This window comes from Patagioenas fasciata, chromosome 4 (genome assembly GCF_037038585.1).
Source record: "Patagioenas fasciata isolate bPatFas1 chromosome 4, bPatFas1.hap1, whole genome shotgun sequence".
Classification (NCBI taxonomy): Eukaryota; Metazoa; Chordata; class Aves; order Columbiformes; family Columbidae; genus Patagioenas; species Patagioenas fasciata.
Genome location: NC_092523.1, coordinates 27,973,063 through 27,994,993, shown reverse-complemented (window position 1 = coordinate 27,994,993; position 21,931 = coordinate 27,973,063). Strand labels below are relative to the sequence as shown.

The 21,931-nt window shown below is 40.3% G+C and overlaps 1 protein-coding gene across 3 annotated transcripts in view; it reads right to left on the bottom strand.

The window, feature by feature from the left end:
- ATP10D (ATPase phospholipid transporting 10D (putative)) overlaps window positions 1-21,931 on the bottom strand; it is a 49,535-nt gene that overhangs the window by 9,996 nt on the left and 17,608 nt on the right. For all 3 annotated transcript variants that reach the window (XR_011738770.1, XM_065836802.2, XM_071807454.1), the window contains exons 5-16: window positions 20,231-20,316; window positions 18,981-19,087; window positions 18,114-18,245; window positions 17,154-17,281; window positions 16,758-17,010; window positions 13,009-13,244; window positions 12,173-12,361; window positions 8,849-9,455; window positions 7,291-7,397; window positions 6,264-6,390; window positions 2,178-2,362; window positions 286-595 (exon numbers count right to left, since the gene is read on the bottom strand). Coding sequence is in view for 2 of the 3 variants with exons in the window: in XM_065836802.2 (XP_065692874.1) it covers window positions 286-595; window positions 2,178-2,362; window positions 6,264-6,390; window positions 7,291-7,397; window positions 8,849-9,455; window positions 12,173-12,361; window positions 13,009-13,244; window positions 16,758-17,010; window positions 17,154-17,281; window positions 18,114-18,245; window positions 18,981-19,087; window positions 20,231-20,316 (2,467 nt within the window). In the remaining variant the exon portion in view is untranslated. The remainder of the gene's footprint in view (window positions 1-285; window positions 596-2,177; window positions 2,363-6,263; window positions 6,391-7,290; window positions 7,398-8,848; window positions 9,456-12,172; window positions 12,362-13,008; window positions 13,245-16,757; window positions 17,011-17,153; window positions 17,282-18,113; window positions 18,246-18,980; window positions 19,088-20,230; window positions 20,317-21,931) is intronic.

The window sequence follows — 21,931 nt, the reverse complement described above, 5'->3', positions numbered from 1 at the left end:
TGTGATGGAGAATGACAAGGAAAATCCCCTTACTTGCTCCTTTGGACATGTTCCATAACACCGTGCACGACTGCTGCTGTTTTTGTTGTTTTAAGATTACCATGAGCAAGTTTATGAACTAAATTTGCTAGTTCAGAAGACTAACATCATCTTACACAAGAGACAACTACAAGTCAAAGGATTATCTTCCTTGTAAAGTAAATTTTCTGACAGACATTAACAAAAATATAGAAGAAACTGGCTTCTGCTTCTTTTCAGAGAAAAGAAGATAACCACAGGACTCACCGACAGCCAATGTCATTGCCTTTAGCTTATTTCGCACCAGTCTGACCAGGACACTCTTCTGCAGCGGTGTGGCTCGGCAGCAGACTACAGCCTGACATTTTTCTGTGAGTTCCAAGAAAATATTCTGTAGGCTGTCATGAAGGACATGCTCCAAAGTCCTTCCATCAATAACCAGGCCGGCACTGAACCCTGGAGTTTGGGTGGGGGGACTTGCAGAGACATTCCCAAGTTTCTGACTGGGTTTTTTGTTGGCAGAAGTATTCTTCTGGATGCCTTCTAAAATTTTGCTCATCACCAAGGCACAGGCATCCTGATTAACCACAAGAGAAAGGTAATTTATTAAGTACTGTTTGTGTTCTGGTTCCCTTTTCAATTTATAAAATACATATGGAAAAAACATCAAAGGGTGCCCTTGTGTAGCATTTCACTTGAATCCAGAAAGGCTCAGACATGAGGCTGAATAACCCTTTAAAATCACAAAGGGCCTGCCTGTGATTTAACGTTGCTGGAGTAGATTGGCTTGGGTATTGTACTAGGTGAAGGGAAAAACTGAAGCAAATCAGAAAATGTCCATAGACTGGCAGAAAAAACAACCATTAAGGATTCTGTAATCTAAATACAGCTTTGATAAAAGACTTTTGTTCTCTACATTTCTTTTGTCTGGTATGCAAAGCCAAAAGTGCATTTCAAATCAGATTATAGATAAACTGCAATGAATTACTGAAGAACTGGCCTTGTGGAATTTTTTAAGTTGTCAGAATATGTAAGATGCCCAAAAGATTCTTGATATCAATATATGTAATGTGTGTGCTGAATAGAAGAAAATACATATTTTTAAATCCTTCTCATTATTCTACTTTGAAATGCAACACTATTGAATCCTGTCTCTTTTTTTATTTCAAAGCCCAGCTAGAGGGAGGAAGAGCACTTCTGCAAAAGGGGCTCAGTTCTCACTATTAAGACACTTGTTCCCCAGTAGGAAAAAAGGAAGGAAAAAAGTGTTAGCAAAAATCAAACCCCAAAATTTCCTCAAACACAGCTGGACTAAAAACCTTTTCTTTTTCACTTTATTTTCCCCACAGCTACCACTTGCCACACAGTCTTTTATGGCAGATACAAACTGAATTTCTAAAGTAACATATAAGTGGAGGAAAAAAGAAAAATAAAAGGTCTTAGAAAAATCCTCCACTCCTTTAAAGCAGTCTCAGATTTCATGTCTCTGCCCTGAGGAGAGACATTTCATACACTGACTTTACCAGTTACAGTTTGTAATTTTTATATTAAGAAACCAAAAACTGATAAAAATCAATATTTGAAAACAGCCGGTTACAAGCATCCACAAGAGGACACAACGATCAAGTAAAATTGAACTCACCACCCATAACACAGCATTTTTAACCATTCTTTATCACATGACCCAGTTACTGGGTGGTGGGAAGAAGGTGGCTTTTGCTCTAATAAAATTGTTGGCAGTTTCCTTGAATAGTGCGCAACGTACTTTCATGAGACAATTCTTTGTACATTTACACAAGACAAGCAGGGCTGAGGGAATATAATACGCAAAGCAGCACAAAACTTAATTCAATAGAATTTGCATGACAATAATTGTTACATTGCTAATACGCTATAACTGCCATTTGAAATCTCTAGTAACATGTGAAGAATGTAAAATCTCTAACCTACCACAAAGAGGAGTGAAGCAGTGTATTCAATTAATGAACCACCATTTAGACTGTATATAAAGAAAAAAACGTTACACAGATATAAAGGATTTCATATTTTACCTGCAGAAAACATTTTATTTTTCTGTATTACCCTGTGATATAGTCTGACTGATTTTTTCAGCAGAGAAAAAGAAAACAAATTGAAGAAAAGTGTAATTTTACACTTACTCTACTCTGTGATTTGAGAGTGAAGATTCTGTCATCTGGTTCCAGCAGTTTACAAGCATAGGCAATGTTGACAGCTGTCTCTCTCTTGTCACCTGTCAGCATCCATATTTTTATTCCCGCTTTCCGTAACGCCTGTATTGTGTCTGGAACACCCTCTTGCAGGCGATCTTCTATGCCGGTGGCACCTTAATTTAGACAAGCAGAAGGATTAGTGCTGCTGTATTTCCAAAACCAAAACACCGCAAGAGGGGGGCAGTCAGCATGGCTTTACCAAGGGTAAGTCATGCTTGACCAACCTCATAGCCTTTTATGAGAATGTAACAAGGTGGATGGATGATGGCAGAGCGGTGGATGTGGTCTACCTTGACTTCAGTAAAGCCTTTGACACAGTCTCTCACAGCATCCTCACAGCTAAATTGAGGAGGTGTGGTCTAGACAATAGAGTAGTGAGGTGGGTTGCAAACTGGCTTAAAGAGAGAAGCCAGAGAGTGGTGGTCAATGGTGCGGAGTCCAGTTGGAGGCCAGTATCTAGTGGAGTGCCTCAGGGGTCAGTACTGGGGCCAATATTATTCAATATATTCATTAACGATTTGGACGAGGGAATTGAGCGTACTATCAGCAAGTTTGCTGATGACACGAAGCCGGGAGGAGTGGCTGACACGCCAGAAGGCTGTGCTGCCATCCAGCGGGACCTGGACAGGCTGGAGAGTTGGGCGGGGAATAACCTGATGAAATTTAACAAGGGAAAGTGTAGAGTCCTGCATCTGGGCAGGAACAACCCCAGGTTCCAGTATAGGTTGGGAAATTACATATTAGAGAGCAGTGTAGGGGAAAGGGACCTGGGGGTCCTGGTGGAAAATAGGATGACCATGAGCCAGTACTGTGCCCTTGTGGCCAGGAAGGCCAATGGCATCCTCGGGTGTATTACAAGGGGGGTGGTCAGTAGATCGAGAGAGATCCTCCTTCTCCTCTACTCCGCCCTGGTGAGACCCCATCTGGAATATTGCATCCAGTTCTGGGCCCCTCAGTTCAAGAAGGACAGGGAACTGCTGGAGAGGGTCAAGCGTAGGGCAACAAAGATGATTAAGGGAGTGGAGCACCTCCCTTATGAAGAAAGGCTGAGGGAGCTGGGTCTCTTCAGTTTGGAGAAGAGGAGACTGAGGGGTGACCTTATTAATGTTTATAAATATATAAAGGGTGAGTGCCATGAGGATGGAGCCAGGTTCTTCTCAGTGGCAAACAATGATAGGACAAGGAGTAATAGGATCAAGCTGGAACACAAGAGGTTCCACTTAAATTTGAGAAAAAACTTCTTCTCAGTGAGGGTGACAGAGCACTGGAACAGGCTGCCCAGGGAGGCTGTGGAGTCTCCTTCCCTGGAGACATTCAAAGCCCGCCTGGACACATTCCTGTGCGACCTCACCTAGGCGTTCCTGCTCCAGCAGGGGGATTGGACTAGATGATCTTTCGAGGTCCCTTCCAATCCCAAACATACTGTGATACTGTGATATGATCGTCCTCTGTGTGTATCCACAACCCAAACCAGACACCCTATTGGGATATGCTTGGGAATTCCTCCCTTCCAAATCCTTCTATCCCAGACTGTTGACAGATCCCCTTGTTACAGACTCAGGGGTCTCCAACGCTTCACGAGACCCTTTTAAACCAACTTTTCTCATTCTTATGGTTGTTTCGCCCCGTATAACCTTGATCCTTCCGATCTCAAGGCCCACTTCTCTTCCTTATTTTCATCTCTGCTCCAGGCTGAATTCCCTGTAGCTCTTGTCTCAAGCCCTCACATTTTCCACATCAAAATCCCCTTTTCTTGTATCATATTTTTGCACACTGCTGCAAAGACCTGCCATTCATCATCCAGTTTCTCAGCTGCTCATCACTGCAGTACCTTCTGTCCCAGATCCTTTGAATTCATAGCATTAAACTCTGTGTTTTGTGGTTCCTCCTGCCCACACTGCCAACCAGTCCTTAATGGTTATAGAAAGAATTTCAACAAAAAAGAGAGACTTTAACAGAGACGTCCTCTTTTCAGCTTAAAAAATCTTCTGTTCTGGTAACAGTGAGGTAACACAACATGAGTATAAAGCAGAACCATCTCTGAAAAGCTGCAGTGTCAGAGATTTATCATGGAACAGGAGATTTTCATGGCTTTCTCACAATAGAAATGCTACTAGATTATAACCAGGAGATATGCTTTGGCTTGTGGTATTCTCAGGGTAAGGGAGTTTCTCAAAAAGAAACTTCAGCCAGCTGCAGCTAGGTTCATTCTGAAAGACAAACAATACAAAAATTCAAAGCAAAGTTTTAACTCCTAGCATATTTCTAGTACAGGACTCCACCCAGCAACTTGTATATAAAGCACGAACTGTCACATGGGGAGGGATAAGAACCAAAAGGTCAGGGAAAACTCTGACGCTACAGCAATTTCTTCAGTAAGCAGCTGACAAAAGGACATAGAGTTCATGGCCCCTGCTCACCAGGAAGATGAAAACCTCCAGGTCCTTGCTCTGCACTCTGCTTGCATTTTGATGCAAGTCAACAAAGGAGGCAGGAAGGAAGATGCTGGGATGTATTTGATGCAAGCTTCTTTGAGAGACAATGCCAGGCACCGAGGAAAGAGAGAAAAGTGTTTTTTTCAGCTTCCGCACTCTAGACACTTAACATTCCCCTTCTGAGGTACCTGATCACTTTGTAATCTGACAGAAGCCAGTTTCAACATGTATACTGCTGAGATCCAGATCTGTGCTTAGTGCTGCACATTAGAACTATTTTTTCCAGAAATAGATTTCCATTCAAATAAAGGCCTGAGGCTCTACATATAGCCAGCCACACAAATTCCACACCTGCCTACACAGTGGGCTACAAACTACTGCTGTCCTCCATGATCCTGGTAATACTGAGATGACTGGAATTTTTGCTTGTTGTTCTTTTGAGGACAAAGTCTTCATTTTTCAGTCCTAAGAGGACAGTCAGAGTTACAGCTGCAGCTACACCAGCTAATGTTTGTTAAGAAAGCAAAGGAAGGCTCAAAAAAGCATCATGAGAAGTGCTGTAAGTAGTCCTATTCTGCAGATCAAAATGCCCCAGGCAGGAGTAACTAGCCAGCAGTGGTACCGAAAGCAAGCATCTGGGCAGTATGAAGCCATTTACCCTTCTTATTCTCACTCCCATTTAATGTTAGAGTGAATTCACATTGCTTACTGTTCCACAAGACACATGAGGCAAAAAATGACTTGGCTTGCAGGACAGCAGGTCTCCACAGCAACTAGACTTCCCTCTGCTGACTCTGGTGCAGAACAGTACTAGCATAGCACATCATCCCTTAAAACCACAGCAGCAGTGCTCTGGCTTCACTCCAGAAGCTGAAGCCAGTAATCCCAGCATTCCTTTCAGCACCAAGGTTTACGGCATTTGCCCTGAGCAGGTGTGGCACAAAAACAGTGAAGCAACACCCTTCCACACAATAGGATCTGTCTCTCTTCAGCTTCTAGCATGAGCTGCCTTTACCACCACAGTCAGATCTTTGCACTTTGTTTTCCAAATGTTGTTTGCTGGGCAGTTCTCTAGAGCTGTTATCCCAGACTGTCTGCAATTTAACTTTTACACCTCTACACCAAATGTTTTTCATTGTGTTTTGGCCTCTCGGTTTCTGCACAGCTGAACGACCATCAGAGGAATGGTTCCCGGAGAAGCATGCCTGACTTCTCATCTCTGTGTTATTACAGAGAGACATAGCACAAGCATACCTGCTGTGCCACAAATGCAACAGTGATGGAAAACATGACCAGAAGTGAATGCCCTGTGAATATTTGTCCAGGCAGGCCTGTGATCTGTTATTATCATTTCACGTGTTTATTATGATCACAGTTTAAAACTCCAGTGAGCACCAAAAATAAACCAAATAAAGAGTTGGAAAAAAACCAAACAAATCAGTAAAACTTTAGAAACAACAGAAGAGCACTAATTTTTCTTGAGTATGTTGTACAACTAGTATAAACTTAGAAGCAAGATTTATGAAAATTCAGGAGTGGTAGTAACTACTAGTTCTGTAGAAAGCAATTTTCCACCTACCAAGCAAAGTTAGTTCGGTCTCAAGCCTGATGGCAGATTCAAACAGCAGCTCCTCTCTATTGTCAATACTGGTTTCGGCCAAAAAATGATGATTTAACCACTCTGCATACTCTGTATCACTCATCACCTACAGAGGCAGAGAAAACACAGGGCATGTATTTATATTGTGTTTCCAAAGGCGCCTGAAGTGTCCTCACTTACTTTTGCTGTCCACATACTGAACTGAGAAGTGCAGCCCCTGGCCATGCATACTGATTTGCCACAACACGCCCACGGATTCAGCATGCTGTTCATAGTGTCAAATTGTTTTCCCAGGGTTCACAAACCAAGTTGCTCACTGGCACCCTCTAGGTTCCTGGGGCTGCCTGACAGATTTCCATTTAGATAGCAGGTAGGGAGGCCAGCGAGCACAGCAGTCTCCCTACTGCTCTTTAATTGCAGCACTGACACAGTAACAGAATCACTGCCCAGTGGTGTACAGCTTGACGACTGTACAGCTACACAGCCTTTACCCTCACTTTGCATGAGGCTTTGTAAAGAGGTTTCTTGCCTGCTTCAATCCCTGTGGAATTTTACTTCTAAGCAAGTTTTGAATTTAAAGTGGAATCTCAAAACATCGCTTAAGTTTTGCATCCAGAGCTTATAACACTGTAAACTGTTCATGAAACCAAATAAAACACGTCTGACTTCATTTTTCCATGTCTGGAATTCCAACCAGGATAAGCTTCACGCAAGGAGACCTGCTCAGGACTCTTGAAGAAATACCAGGCTACTTGACAGCCCCTGTTATAGAATTAGGCTATTAAGCTGCTTGGTATCCTAAACTGACAACAACTATGGCAATCTAACAGAACTCAAGAATTGACTTGGGACATCTTGCAAATTCCTTCTGAAAGAACAGAAGCATAAACAAAATGTAGCAACAGAAGCATCTGTTTAGAAGCAGTGATGTCTGCTCCATTGGCAGTATCACTCAGGTTGGTCATACACTGTAAACATTCTTGAAAATATCAATTAAAAGGAATACCTTCTTCGCAACACACAGAGTGCGCAGTCCTCTTCTGGCATAGTCATCCAAATGCTTCTGAGTTCTCTCTTTGATCTTTTTTTGTTCCATTTCTGAATTTTTATTATCTAGTATCATGGAAAAAGCAAAGAAAGGAAATTAAATATGCATTCTTAGGCTAGTTTAGCAGAAAATTTTGAAAGTCTAAGTATGTTTTTTAAATAACGGAATGTTAACAGGTTTTATTTTAACTATGAATGTATCTTCATGCTTGCACTATGTACTGTGGCTATATCTACAGTGAGCATGCAGTGTGCCAGTCCACACAAAGTCAGGGGGATCCCATCTGGTACTGACACATCTTCGGATGCCACTAACATATCAAAATGTTTTTCTAAAATAAAACAGTTTTCTAAAATGAACTGTGGCACAGACAACCAAGCAGCTTTACTGTCACTGGTCTAGTGGGAGGGAGCTAAAAGGGCAGTCACAGAAAAGCTTTTTAAAAAATTTAAGGGGTTAAGGGGTGGACTATTTGGACAGGCATTCAACTCAGCTAACTTTGGACATGTAGAAGTCAAGTTCCAAGTTCAGCTTGAGAATCAAAGTAAGGAGAGGAATCTCCAGACATGAAATTACCCCCCTAGTACAACAAAAAATTTTGGAGGTACTGTTTGTGCATCATGGCCTTTTGTCTAGACTTTAAATGGCTAATGTTGGATCAGTTAAAATCTACCCTTGGAACTGGAAATATTCCTCTCCCTCACTGGGAATGAAGATAGAAATCAAACTCTTTTGCAGAAAGCAAGCCTTTAAAAATAATTCCTTTCTATTACTTCCCAAACAATTTAAAAACTCCCTTGGAACATCTTGTGAACTTAAATATATTTAGGTATTTATTTCTAACACACACAGATAATACTTCCTCTTTACTGCCGCCAGTTAAAAATCAATGACTGTTCGCTACAGTGTGTGAATAAATCAGTTAGTGCTTAAACAACATGGTGCATCCCTCCTGTGACAGATTCAAAAAATGTTTACCCCTGAACAACAGGGCCCAGCGGGAGGCACCACACAACTTCACAGATACTATTATTACATCTAGAAACACAGAAATAGTCAGTAGTCAAAGGGAAAAAACTTCACAAGCACAGACAGGTGACATCTGCTGCTGGTACCTCTCTCCAACAGCTCAGGAACACTAGCACAGGTAAAGGCTAAAAAGTATGTCATCCTAAGAAACACCACACTGTGTAGCAGATACCAACTATTCAAGCAGATGACCTTACTTGTGTTAACTTCCGTTACTTTTGTAACTGGAAATACTTCAGTTGGTTCCAAAGAGTCTGCTTAGACACTACTAAATCGTTTGAATAACAGTTCCTCTCGGTTTCCACACCAGTACACAGCACAGCCATAACCAGGTGACAGGCAATACTAACTTTCTGGGTTCCCTATAAAGAACTATTCACAGATAATAGTTCTGCTTGGTTGCTGGTCTCTTCTCATGAATCAGGCCATCTCTTCAACTGTACTGAAGAACAGCAAAGGTGAGCAAAGAATCAGAAGTTCTAGATACCTTCAGATGCTGTTCTCAATAAATCCATCATGACTGAATCTGCACCTTTTGTGTAAACCACCACTTTGTTGGAGACTGGATGCCGAACCACCACTGACATCCTTTTCCGCACTGAATCAAAAGGCAGGATATGCAAAAGCTGAAACGTTAAAGATCCCAGACCTGCAAAGTCCACAGTTACTCGATCTGGAGTCCTAGACTGTAAAATACATTTATAAGCCCTGGCAGCATGAACCAAGGCAGCTTCATCTGGACTCTCAGCTTCATAACATAGTTTAGGCAACTCAACAGATGACACAGCACTGTTGTGTTCACAGCCAGCAGCTACATTCACCATCTCTAGTTCTTGAGGCACTTGCGAATTTTCGGGGCTGTCTGTATTGTGAGGTTCAGCAGCCCTTTGGGCAGCTCCATCCAAAGCAGGTGAAGACAGTTTTGTTTTGAAAATAGCCAGTTTGCTCACAAAACTATTAGGGCTTTCAGACGATGACTCTTTTACACTTGGCAGAGGGGAAGAACTTAGTCTCTGGACTGACAACCTCTGGAACATCTGCCTGATTTCCTCAAGAGATTTAATAGGCATCCTACCCAGTGGAGAGAGTCTCATCTGAAACAGAACAATTAGAGAAAGCATTTATGTTAAATTCTTTGTATTTTATCACACTAAAGAGGGACACTTACAAACTATGTATGTTTCTTAATGAACAAGGTATTTTAAAATTTACCACAAGTTTGACCGCTTGTATTAAAGATGGCCAGCTCAATTAAACATATAACCATGAGTACACCAAACAGCTTCTGTAACAGCTTCATTATTCAAACCAAAAGAATTATAAAGATACTTCAGATCTAAAAACCGTATGCATTCCAAGTTTGATTCATGACTCCATGTATGCTTCTCATCAGAACCATTTCAGTAATGAAACAGTTAGTATGACATTATAACTTTTAAAAGCTGTGGTAAATGGAACTAAGGGTTTTAATTCTTGTTCTGAATTAGCAAGATACCTGTGAAGAGTAAAGCAACTCCATACCCCTCACAGTAACGAGCCACAAGAACTGTTCAAAATACAGTACCTTATCAATATTTTTTAAATGTCTGAATCTAAAACAAAAGACAGCTTCCCTCTCACCCATGTTAGAAAATTTCTGTTATTCAGAACAGTCAGGCAGCTAATAGCTTACGAACAAGGAACAAGGCATGCAAGGCTGACATCAATCTCTCATTATGGTGCAGAGTTAAGAATGAATTATCACCAGGAAGCAGGTTCTCCTTTGACACTGAAAAGTGTAAAGAAAGAACAGCCTCTGACTTCAGTTCTACTGCAATTGCATGCAAGTTGTAATGTGTCTCTGTTCAGCATCATGGAAATAGAGACTGGGAACATCCTTTCACAGAATCACAGAACGACAGAATGTTAGGGATTGGAAGGGACCTCAAAAGACCATCTGGTCCAATCCCCCTGCTGGAGCAGGAACACCTAGATGAGGTTACACGGGAAGGCGTCCAGGCGGGTTTTGAATGTCTCCAGAGTAGGAGACTCCACAACCCCCCTGGGCAGCCTGTTCCTGTGCTCTGTCACCCTCACTGAGAAGAAGTTTCTTCTCATGTTTAAGAGGAACCTCTTGTGTTCCAGTTTGAAACCATTACCCCTTATCTTACCATTGGTTGTCATCGAGAAGAGTCTGGCTCCATCCTCATGACACTCACCCTTTATATATTTATAAACATTAATAAGGTCACCTCTCAGTCTCCTCCAAACTAAAGAGACCCAGCTCCCTCAGCCTTTCCTCATAAGGGAGATGCTCCACTCCCTTCATCATCTTTGTTGCCCTGCGCTGGACTCTCTCCAGCAGTTCCCTGTCCTTCTTGAACTGAGGGGCCCAGAACTGGTCACAATATTCCAGGTGTGGTCTCACCAGGGCAGAGTAGAGGGGGAGGAGAACCTCTCTCAACCTACTAACCCTTTTAATACACCCCAGGATGCCACTGGCCTTCCTGGCCACGAGAGCATAGTGCTGGCTCATGTATCTCCCTAAGGGAGCACTGAAACGTTCCATTGCCTTGAGCTCTTTCATGTCATTTCCTAATCCTGAACTTGGAAACCTCATGTCACGTTGTCCCACCCAACCTACCTACTAGTGACCTGGGGATCTTCTCTCCTGATAGCAAGTCATCCAGAAATATTATTCTCTAAAAAACTGAGAATCTTGCCTGTATATTTTTCTGCATCATCTTTAAGGAATGGCTGATTAGGAACTATGAACACACCTGCCCCATCCACATGTGGACGTGTAGGCTGCCTGCTACACATTCTGGGAACGCCTGGAAGCACGCTACAATACCAGGCTTATTTATGCATAGGAGGTACTTGATACTCCACAGGATACCTTTTAGGAATGTCTTCAGCCATGGTTGTCGGTTCACTGCCTAAATGGACACCAAAGTCTATTCCTGCATGTGTCAGAAACATTTTTTTCAAAAGACAAAGTCAACAAATGGAAACCACCAGGGGATGGAGGGAAAGGAAATAAAAGCTGATCTTTGGAATTATCCTGCAACACAGTCAAAATTGGTAAAATATGGAGTTATGAAAATCCCAATCTAAAAAAAAAAAAAAAAAATAGTAGTATCTTTGAAAAAATGCTAGTTTGTGTGCTCTGAAAACAAGTGGTCTCAGGAAGACCTAAACACACTCCAGACCATTAAACCAGGACAGTTTAGCAAATGCATTGTACATTCCATGTGAGATCACTTCATGTCATACTGCAATGCATTTTTTCTTCAGATTATTACACATATGAAACTTGATCTTCCATGCTTTCGCTGGAATTCTGTTCAAATAATCAGGGAACAGGTAAGAGCATTCTTAGTTCCAGTATTCTGGGAGTCTTCTGAGATTATTCTTATCTTTCAGACAACAATAACCTAAAGGTAAAGGTAACCTGAGTGTCAGGGTACTCTTAAAGGAAGTCATGAACATATCTGGAAAGAGATAGCTAGAACACAGAAAAAAATCACAAGTGCAGTTTGATCTCAAAATTTGTCTTTTAAAGGTTATGAACGGTCTACACAAGGAAGCAAAAATATTGAAGCCAAGTTTCTGTGCAACAGAAAAACATTACCAGCATCATATTACACATTAACTCATTGCATCCTATCGGTTTACACTGATGCCCTTCTTTGTAACAGGAGCAACCAATACAGGAGAAAAGGATAATTTTTTAAATGCCAATTAATTGTTTTCTCCTTTTGTAATCAAACCAAAGGGAGCTCATTTATTTATGAATACGGCCAAACAGCCAAAAATAAGTTCTTCTTACCTTCTGACGTGGCTGATTGGGGACCGAAACTACAACAGTATTACAGATTGCCAGTGCAAGAAAGAAGTCAGTGATGTACATTGTCTCCAAAGATAACTTGCTGCTGGCTTCTTCTGATCGTTGATACGAATGAGAAGAAATCTGTCTGAACTTCTCCAGCAGTTGTGCATCTGGCACTACATCTGTTTCCTATTGATGAAATGAACGAAACTGTCCATTAGGAGGTTAGATCAGTTACAGATGAATGAAGTGTAGAAGCTCATACAACTTCCCTCTTGTTGGATGCAGAGTCGGTTACACTATGAAAAAGAGGAACACTCTGGTGTCTTCACTGCCTTGTGCTAGCCCATTAGAAATGGCAAACTTCATGCCCAGACAGGTAAACAGCGGAACCTTAGTTCAGACACTTCAACAGAGATTAAATATGATGAACGCTACTGAGACACTTTCACATACAGAAGAAGAGTTTTTACTGCTTGTAATCTCCAATAAATATTGGTCATCTAGATATTTCATACTAAAACCAAAAGAAAATGCTATAAATCACTTAAAACAAAAGAACAAACTGCTATTAAGGTGAAGCCGGTCATTTTAGCTGGAGTAACCATGGACTTAGAGAAGCAACGAACCAAAGCACACACCTACGTGACCCAACATAAATCTGCAATGCCAGCTGTAAATAGGATGCAGACAAACAACCGTGGGAGGCCCTGGTTTTGATGGAAAAGAGAAAGGATTTCTTAAATTATAAGCACTGTGATCAAATGGGGGTAAAACAATATTCCTTCACGAATTACTTCAGAAATTTAGCATCAAAACCAACAGCTTTTACTTACAATGGGGCTGCTGAAAGCAACATGTCCTGAGTGCGGCACATCGCCTGCTCCATTTTCGCTTACTAACACAGGGGAACTACCAGGCAACTGATCCAAAGACTTTCTGTTCAAAGTTTCATTCAAAGCTCTGCAGTTGTGCCCCTGCCATTTTGACATATGGATCGAAGTGCCGCACTGATGATCAGCTGAATCCTCATCCTCTGAATCCATCTCTTGATAGGATTCCAACCTCTTTGCTGTGGAGAGGGAAACAGAATTATTGTTCCATGAGCAAAATCAAACTTGTCTAAAACACTGTCTGGAGGTTCAGGAAACAAATCTTTAAAGTAAGGAATTTAGTATATAGTTAAGAATAATCCACCATTTATGAAAAATAAATCCCATAACGATGTCACACTGACTTCCTGTTTGGGACACTGCACTTCAAGAGCAACACCCTACTGGAGTGAATCCAGAAGAGGGAGCAAGAATGATTAGGGTTCTAGAGAACACGAGCTGCGTGGAAACAGTAAAATAAGCTGGAGTTTCACAGCCTCTAGAAGGGCATGTTAATTTGAGTTAAATATTAATAACAGTCTTCAAGTACATGAAGGGCAATTGCATAGCGAAAGGAAAGAGCCTGTTTTCTATGCACGCTGTGGGTGATAGAAGACACAATGGTCACACACTATGCCAAGACAGACTCAGGCTAGGTGTCAGCAAAACTTTGTCAGAGGAGACGTGCCATAACAGAACAGAATGCCTGAGAAAGCAGTGAATTGGTCATCACTGGAGGTCCTGAAGAAACAAAATAACATATTAATAAACAATGATAGCAACAACTCGGTCTTAGGCCGAGAAAAAGAACAAGATCACCTCTTGGTGAGGCTCTTCTAGCCTAATTATTTTATCATGGATCAGGATTGTATGCCAGTGGTTTGACAAGTACAACTTCTAACAGGAACTCATTGAAACGGTGTTTTTTATCCTTTCTGTATGGGACACCCCCTCACACACACATACACATTTTCTGAGTATTTAACTGAAAAGCAGGTTCAATAAGCAAACTTTGTACTGACATGTCTAACAACTTAGCACCAAAAGTACAAATGCAGTTCTGTGCCCCACAAATCTAACCTGGAAGATCAGCGGTGTAAGGAGAGTCCGTAGCAAATGGAAACATGCCTATGCTATCATGTGCTTGTTAGGAACACACCCAATTGTTTGCACTGGAGTTCTGGGACAGTGTTTGACCACATGCAAGAGGTTGCAGTCTCGATTCAGACACCACTAGATCACTGTACACTATTCAGTTTTTACCTGTCACAGTGAAAATAGCATGCAATGACCATACACTAGCAGTTCAATGTCTGCAGCCACTGACAGCATGAAAAACCTGTTCTGAGAGCTGTGCATTACCTATTTATTTAATTTATCTGTGAATACAAACAACAGCATCCTAGGAAAAAAAAAAACAACAGACCAGTATTCATATACAGACATCTCCTGCTACACCACTAATTCCCTGTTTCTTTTTTCTTATTTACGGTGGCAGCTAATGTACAGAAAATAAGTGAAAAGTGGGATATTATTCTGTTTTATGCAAACAGGAAACCTATCCACAGTTCAGAGTCCCCAGCTCTGGTGCTCAAATTAGATGGAAATAGGATTTTCATGTCACTTTTGCGTCCTTTTCCACCTCGCCAAAGCACGGAAGGTTAGCTATGTTCAGGAAATGAGCTACCGGATTTGTTAGACTGTTAAGTTTGCCTTATTTCCTATTGCCTTCTCTTTCTGGAATATAAATGAAAGCCTCCTGTCTCTCATCCTGCCATTCTGATGAGTTCAAGGAAAGCAGAGAGACCAGAGTTTACACCTTCCTCAGCAGGCCATCTCCCTGATGTCAACATGAATTTAATAAAACAGTTCTTAAAAAAAAAAAAAAAAAAAAAAGTAAGTGGGAACGTAACAAACTGTGGCTCTCCACAACTACCAATTATAATGTCCCACATGTGGAACTGACACCTTTCAGCAGAAAGCAGCAACAGTGACTTAGTAGGCATTTGTAGAGGGAGGTTTGAACAACACATGCCCATTCCAGTATGATTCCCAGCTGCTGAGAAGCCCGCATGCTCTGTCTCGATTAACATATGCGGCACCTCTTGTAACACCAGACTGCTCTACTGCCACCATTCAAAGGGCACACATTACTTTTGACAGAACACTGCAGGGGGGCACCTGTATAGAGGACTACACTGAATCGAAGTGATAGCTGTTGTGTGCTTCGCTCATGTGCACCTCTTTAGCCTGGGCAATACAGATATAAATACAGAAATATAGGTATGTATGGACTAAGTGGCCTGCAAATAACTGTACTGTCTTGGACTATAACTCTTACTGTAGGTAGCAGGAGCCTTGCAAATAGCAGCTCTCTCCAACTGAAAAAATGTAAAATGGGACTAAAACACAGGACCTCCAACATTTTTCAAAACTGATTTTCAGGGCTCTCATAATTCCCAGATTTGTTAGGAAGAAGCACATGCTCACCCTTGACATAGAAGACAGAGCACAGCAGGAAATAATTATAAACATAATTAACACACTTCTGTTTTTGAAAGATAACTCTAAACTACTAGCAGAAGTAAGCAGTAGACATATAATACTTTCCCTGGCACAATGAAAGATCAGTCACAGATACACCATTCGCACTACACTTTGGTTTATCACTTCGGAAATATTTTTCCTTCCTTTAGAAAATGATCTGAAAATATATTCTACTTTTTATTTAAGTTGCTCCTTCACCAAGTTTGAAACTTAAAAATATTTCTTCACACTTTGCTGTTGTCATACTTCCCAGTATAATTATAGAAAGCCAAAGAAGCACATGGACACCCACACTGTAAAATTTTCAAAATATGTGCAGAAATTACTGTACAAATGGTTTGTAACCATCTGCTCCTGTGACACAACCAAAGAAGGGCTTAACTGATCCACTGCTGTGGCCAGCAGGGTGTGCCTTTTGCACACAGTTGTAAGCATCAGTTCTATCTGGCAGCAAAACCACCAAAACCACAATGCTGGGGAAGGGAGGGGGGTGTTCCAGACACAGCTGTGCTTCACATGTCCACTTGTTAGCACCTCACCTTTGATCTCAATGGAATACCTGCTTTGCTCACCAGCAAAACAGCAAATGTCTGCAGCTAATAGTACTTACATACATATGTATTTGGACTACTTTATCCTCAAGGGCAACAGCATGTCAAGTCAGAACCTTGAGATAGACTACACACTGTTATGGCAGTCAATAGGATGTTTGAACTCTAAAATGACAAGTAAGCATGGCACTCTAGTTGAAAAAAAACCTGAGATAACCGAGATAGTAAAGACTGGGTTCTGAATACTGCAAGGAGAAAGGCAAAACACAGTAGGTGTGACTTCTTCCAGAGTTAGTAAAGAATAATTGGTTTGTGGTATCAAATGTGTTGGAACTTAACAAGCTGCAAAGCAGCACTTTACATGCAGTCTTCAAGTCTCTTAACTATATATGTCTCATATATATAAATCTTTTAACTATACATAACATTATATATGAAGGGATCCAAACAATGGGGGAATATGCATGGCTATTAGCAGGATCAGTGCGAATCTATGCCTTCCATGGGTATGCGTAGCCATACAAATGTCGTGAAGTCCACTGGACTCCATAAAAACTTTGAGCTTCCCTGAGAAAAGAAAAATGACCCATTGTGAACACAGGTTTAGCGCCTTACCATTTTCCTCATGGCAATACTCGTGTCCTGCAATGCTGCATCTCCGAAAAACCATCTTATTTTCAGTGAGGGTTCCAGTCTTGTCAGAGAAAATATACTGAATCTGGCCAAGGTCTTCAGCAATATTCAGTGCTCGACACTGAATTGTTGAGTTTGTTTTCTCATGGTAAAAATCAATGTCATTCTGTATTAAATAAATTTGTCCCAATTTGACAATTTCGATCGAAACATAGAGAGAAATTGGGATCAAGACCTACCAAAACAAAACAAGAAGATCAAATAAAACAAAACCCTTTGGCCAGTTACAAACACGTAGCTCCACTGAAACCAAAGAGTTACTTCAAGGCTATAAATGAGAGCAGAATATGACCCATGTTCAAAGCAGACTGAAGTTACCTGTAATAAAATGATCATTGTCCAGAACATATTGAATCCTGCTAGTGTTGGAGGAATCCATTTCCCGTCTGGCTCAGGGATGTTAAAAAAAGATATTTGCGAATACCTACTTAACCAAATTCCATGGCCTTGAAAACAAGAAGAAGATAAAGTGAGTCAGTTGTATGTAAAATGTATCACAGTTGAGGGTCATGGTGTTCACTGTTAACACTCTGCAGTTCTTTCTAAGCTTGTAAACTACTATTTTATCTCTTGAGTTTTTCCTCAACAGGAACCCCATTAAAATTAATTATCAATGCATACATGAACAAATACCTTACATATATTTCCATCAACAGCACATCTATACAGCATATCCCAGAACTAAAGGAATACTAACTACACTTGATACACACCTTTTTTTTTCCCTAGAAAAACCTCTGCCAATTAATTGTATTATCCTTGCTTGTCTACTTTCTAGTTAGCCTGTGAACACCATGTCATCATTATTAAGTGTAGTCTGAAGAAGTTTTTTTAAACATGTTTTAAACACATTTGTCATAAGTCAGTCTGCTTAGATTTACTCAAGCTGACTATTTAATCTATCCCTAAAATATCAAGTCCTTTACAACTCCAGCCGCATTAGACCTCTCCCCACAATGCTGTACATGCATCTCATGTTACCTGAAAAATCCTAAGTGGGAGTTTTGCAGAGCAATTAGTGACAGAAAAGAGAAATGAATTGGAGAAGCAGTTTCCAGGCCTAAGAACTCGTACCAGAGACACACTTCTTGACCACACTCCAGATTAAACATGACAACATGAACTAAAATCCGGCAGTATCCTCAACTGCTACGGAATTACACATGGACAAAGGTAGCTTCTGAGATGGGTTGTTAAAATGAATTGATCCCAAAATAAAACACTAAGTGTTGCAGGCTGAGAGGGGAAAATAGCAGGAGTCTTCTGATTCTCACTTACCTATTGCACCAGTTAAACACATCAAAATTAGAAGCAGAACACACCAAAGAATATCAGTGTTCACTTTTCTTTCCAATTTACTGCGCTTGTAATGAGGGCCACTGTTATTCAGCATGGCTTTGGTTTCATGACCTGTAACCACAACACAAGTTGAAGTTCTCTAAGAGCGGGTATCAGAACCACAAGTGCTTTATATTTCTAAAGCTCTGGGAAATGAGACATTTCTGTTAACTAATATTTGAACACAAATTATAAATATGAGCAAACTAACTGCTCCTGCAACATAAGAATTCTGTCCTAAAAAAAAAAAAGTGAACAAGCTAAACCAAAATCTGTCATGGATACATTAACTTTAATGCTGTCAATAATGTTCCTTCCCATACAAACATACCCGTTCTTGACATTTTCTATATTATTTCTAATATTTTCTACAAAATCCTGTGCTTGCATTACAACTGTCTGACTGGATAGATCACATTGATTAGTTTAAAAACCTCTGCTGTTTGATACAGAACACTGAAGAGCACTAGCTTCAGTTTTGGACCAAAAAAACCCTAAACATGCCATGCATCTCCATGCCTATTTCAAAACCAGGGTTTACCACCACAACAGTTGAGGACAGTGACCTGTTCACATGGAACAGAGTTGGTCTCCGATGAATAACCAGACACATAAGTTTTTTTTACATTGTTAAAATAGAAACAAACTTAATCCAGACATGCATTCTCAACATTTCTTGCTACAGCTGCCTTTCGCTGGATCCAAGCTTTCACTCTTGTAATTCCCCTTTGCACAATTCTGTTTCTAGGGCACATAACTCTATCCTGTTTGCAAAGCAATCTGTGAAAGTCAGGGTGGTTCACTAACCTGCATATACCACTATGCCTACAACAGCTTCTGTGTTTCTTACTGTGCACCCTCGGAGCAGTAAGTTTTCCTTGCTGAGGCCCACTCGATCCTTGTTTGAGTGCTCACTGGAAAAAATACACATTATTTCAGCTGTAGGACTCCAGCAATTCTGAGTCAGGCTTTGCAAAACCATTACGGAGCAGACTTCCCAAAGGAGCTGCAAGTCACTGACTCCCATTCTGTCACTTCTGATCAGGCTTTTCAAAAGAATGTGGCAACGTGCATGCAGATAATCTTTGAAAACCCAGACATGTAGGCACTGTATTATAAGTTCTTGTGTTTACAAGCCTGGCATTTGCCAGCTGGCATATGAGAAGTAGGTAACACTACTGAAAAGAGCTGAAGACAAACACTGGAAGTCTGAAAGCCTGACTTCTACTTGGATTGACCACATCAGAAAAAATTCAAACAAAATACAAAATCCCATTTTAAATATACTGTGAGCATCGTTACTCCTGTGGCATACTTTCAGTGCAGATAGGTCCACTGTTTGTCAAGATGTTTCCTCAGAGAATAAGATTTACAGATATTTATTTTTTGGTTTGTATTTCTAATGTATCAGTGCCCACAGGGAAGAATATAGACATTAGTCTGTCACCCCAGTCTTCTGCTTTCCAACTGTATAGAAAATCATAACCCATAAGAAGAAAGGACACAGGCATATTGGTCAAATGGAGTTTGATAAAGTCACTGATGGTTACACAAAACAAATCAGAGAAGAAGAGGAAGCCAGTCCTTCGCATTTCCAATTGTGAGCAATGCAGCTTGTCCGGCCAGGCGATGTTCAAGACTGAATACACAGTATCACAGTATGTTTGGGATTGGAAGGGACCTCAGAAGATCATCTAGTCCAATCCCCCAAATACTGTAGGTATCACGTGTTATTAAGAGCAGATTTGAAATTATTTTGTTATGGAATATGGAATTATTTTGAATATGGAATACACAATTGCAAAATAGCCTGAGCTAAGATATTAAAAATATTCAATAAAAAATAAAAAGCGCTAGTAGGCTTTCCCAGTTCACAATCTGCTGCTCAGAAAGCCCTTCTGGATGGAGCTCCATGTGTTGGGCTGCACTCAAAAATGCAAATGTAGTGACTTCTATATATACAGTCATTATTTTCTAAAGTAAATGTTACTAGCTCTCTGAATATCAGAGCATCAAAGCAAATGACAAAAGTTTAAAGAGCCACCATGCCTACTTACACAAAGCCTTTGAAACGACTGAGGTCATTATTAGGATTTTCACACTCTATTCTACTGGAAAATTTTTCGGGATCAATTTCAGAGACCTAAAGCGACAGGAAAAAAACAAAACAAAAAAACACAACAAAACAAAAAACAGAGAACTCAGACAAAATGTGATGGAACTTAAAACTGTTATAAATTCATAGGTTCACATATTACTATCTAACAATTTAGCTTCAAAACTGTTAAGTTGCTCATGTTGTTGATGATCTGCTACTCAATGTAAATCACACACAGCATGGAAGGACTTCCTAGTAAATATCAAATCCTGGCAAGTAGCAGTTGAATTGCTGATATTTTGAGAACACTAGAGAGAAGAAGATGGGTAGAAGAGTAAGAAGAAAAAAAAATTCAATAAGAACATCTGAAAAGCAGAGATCTCTCTTTTTTTTTTTTCTTATAAGGGAAAAAAAAGAGGCCATGTCTTCTCTGCAAGTAGAATTTCTTTTAAAGAGCCATTGTTTCCAATACCATGACCAGAATACTATCTGTGCTAATGTAAAGAAAGCAGAACTTTTTAATGATGCTCAAGCCTTACCAGTACTGAACAAAGGGCTGTTATGAAAAATTGGAAGTACATGTTGTGACTAAAGAGCAGGTGAGCTCTTCAGTAAAAAGCCAAGCAGAACAAATATCCTTTATTAATAAAGAACAAAACCTGACATGAAGAGAAAAAACCAAAAGGCCTTATCTTAGAGTTATCTGCAATTGCACTTGCAATTTAATTTCAATTAATGGCATATGAGCATGCCTCTAGCCTCTGGTATAACAGAGCCCTTTCCAAGCCATGTACCTTCCTCTAACTCTTTGGAAAGTAATATGTTCTACTCTTTAGAAAAAAAGAATTATCAATTTAAGGTTTCAAACTGCAAGGATAAATCTGTAATTCATAGGTGTAATTGAATACTGCTACATAATTACAGGTCTCTGAGAAGGCTGCACTCCCACAAATAGGTGACTTCACACTGGCAGAATAGCAACTGTGAGGTTAAAACACAATACTGCAAGTAGAATTTGAAACACATATACTTTGTTGCCAGATATGTACTTGCAGTGAAAGCATCTTATTTCTGATGGACTACTAAACCATTTGACTTTGTCAAACGATTTGTAATAGCAGTGAAGGTTTTAGTAAGAGCTTCTTGAAATATACCTTGAAATGGCAACCACAAAAAGTCAAGGTGTAACCTATAGTTGGCACAGAATTTAAGTCTATACTCTGCTAGTATAAAACAGAGGTGACAGAAACTATGTCCAAAAGCAAGTGTCTTGATATAAGCAGTCCAGTCTTCCTGGACTGTAAATTTATGGTCTATATTTGTTCATTCTAACCTTAACTTTGACAAGGCAAATACTGAGAGTAGAAGATTTTGCACGTTATTTCTTGAGCTGCTTTCCTATGTTTTTTGGCACAGAAAATTTTCTAGGGCAGAATTAAAATTATTTGGATTTTGTGTAAAGTTCCCTAAAAAGGGGGGAAAATAAAGATGGGAACTGTGTAAGGTAGCTTGGAGTGATAAGCTCTGCATCAGACTCTCTCACTGGAATGGTAAGAGAGGCAACTTCCCAAGGCTGTGCCTGCTGCTTTGGCCATGCCGTGTTCCTGACAAACTATTGTTATTATTATTACTAAAATATGGTTAGATAAGATGGCATGGG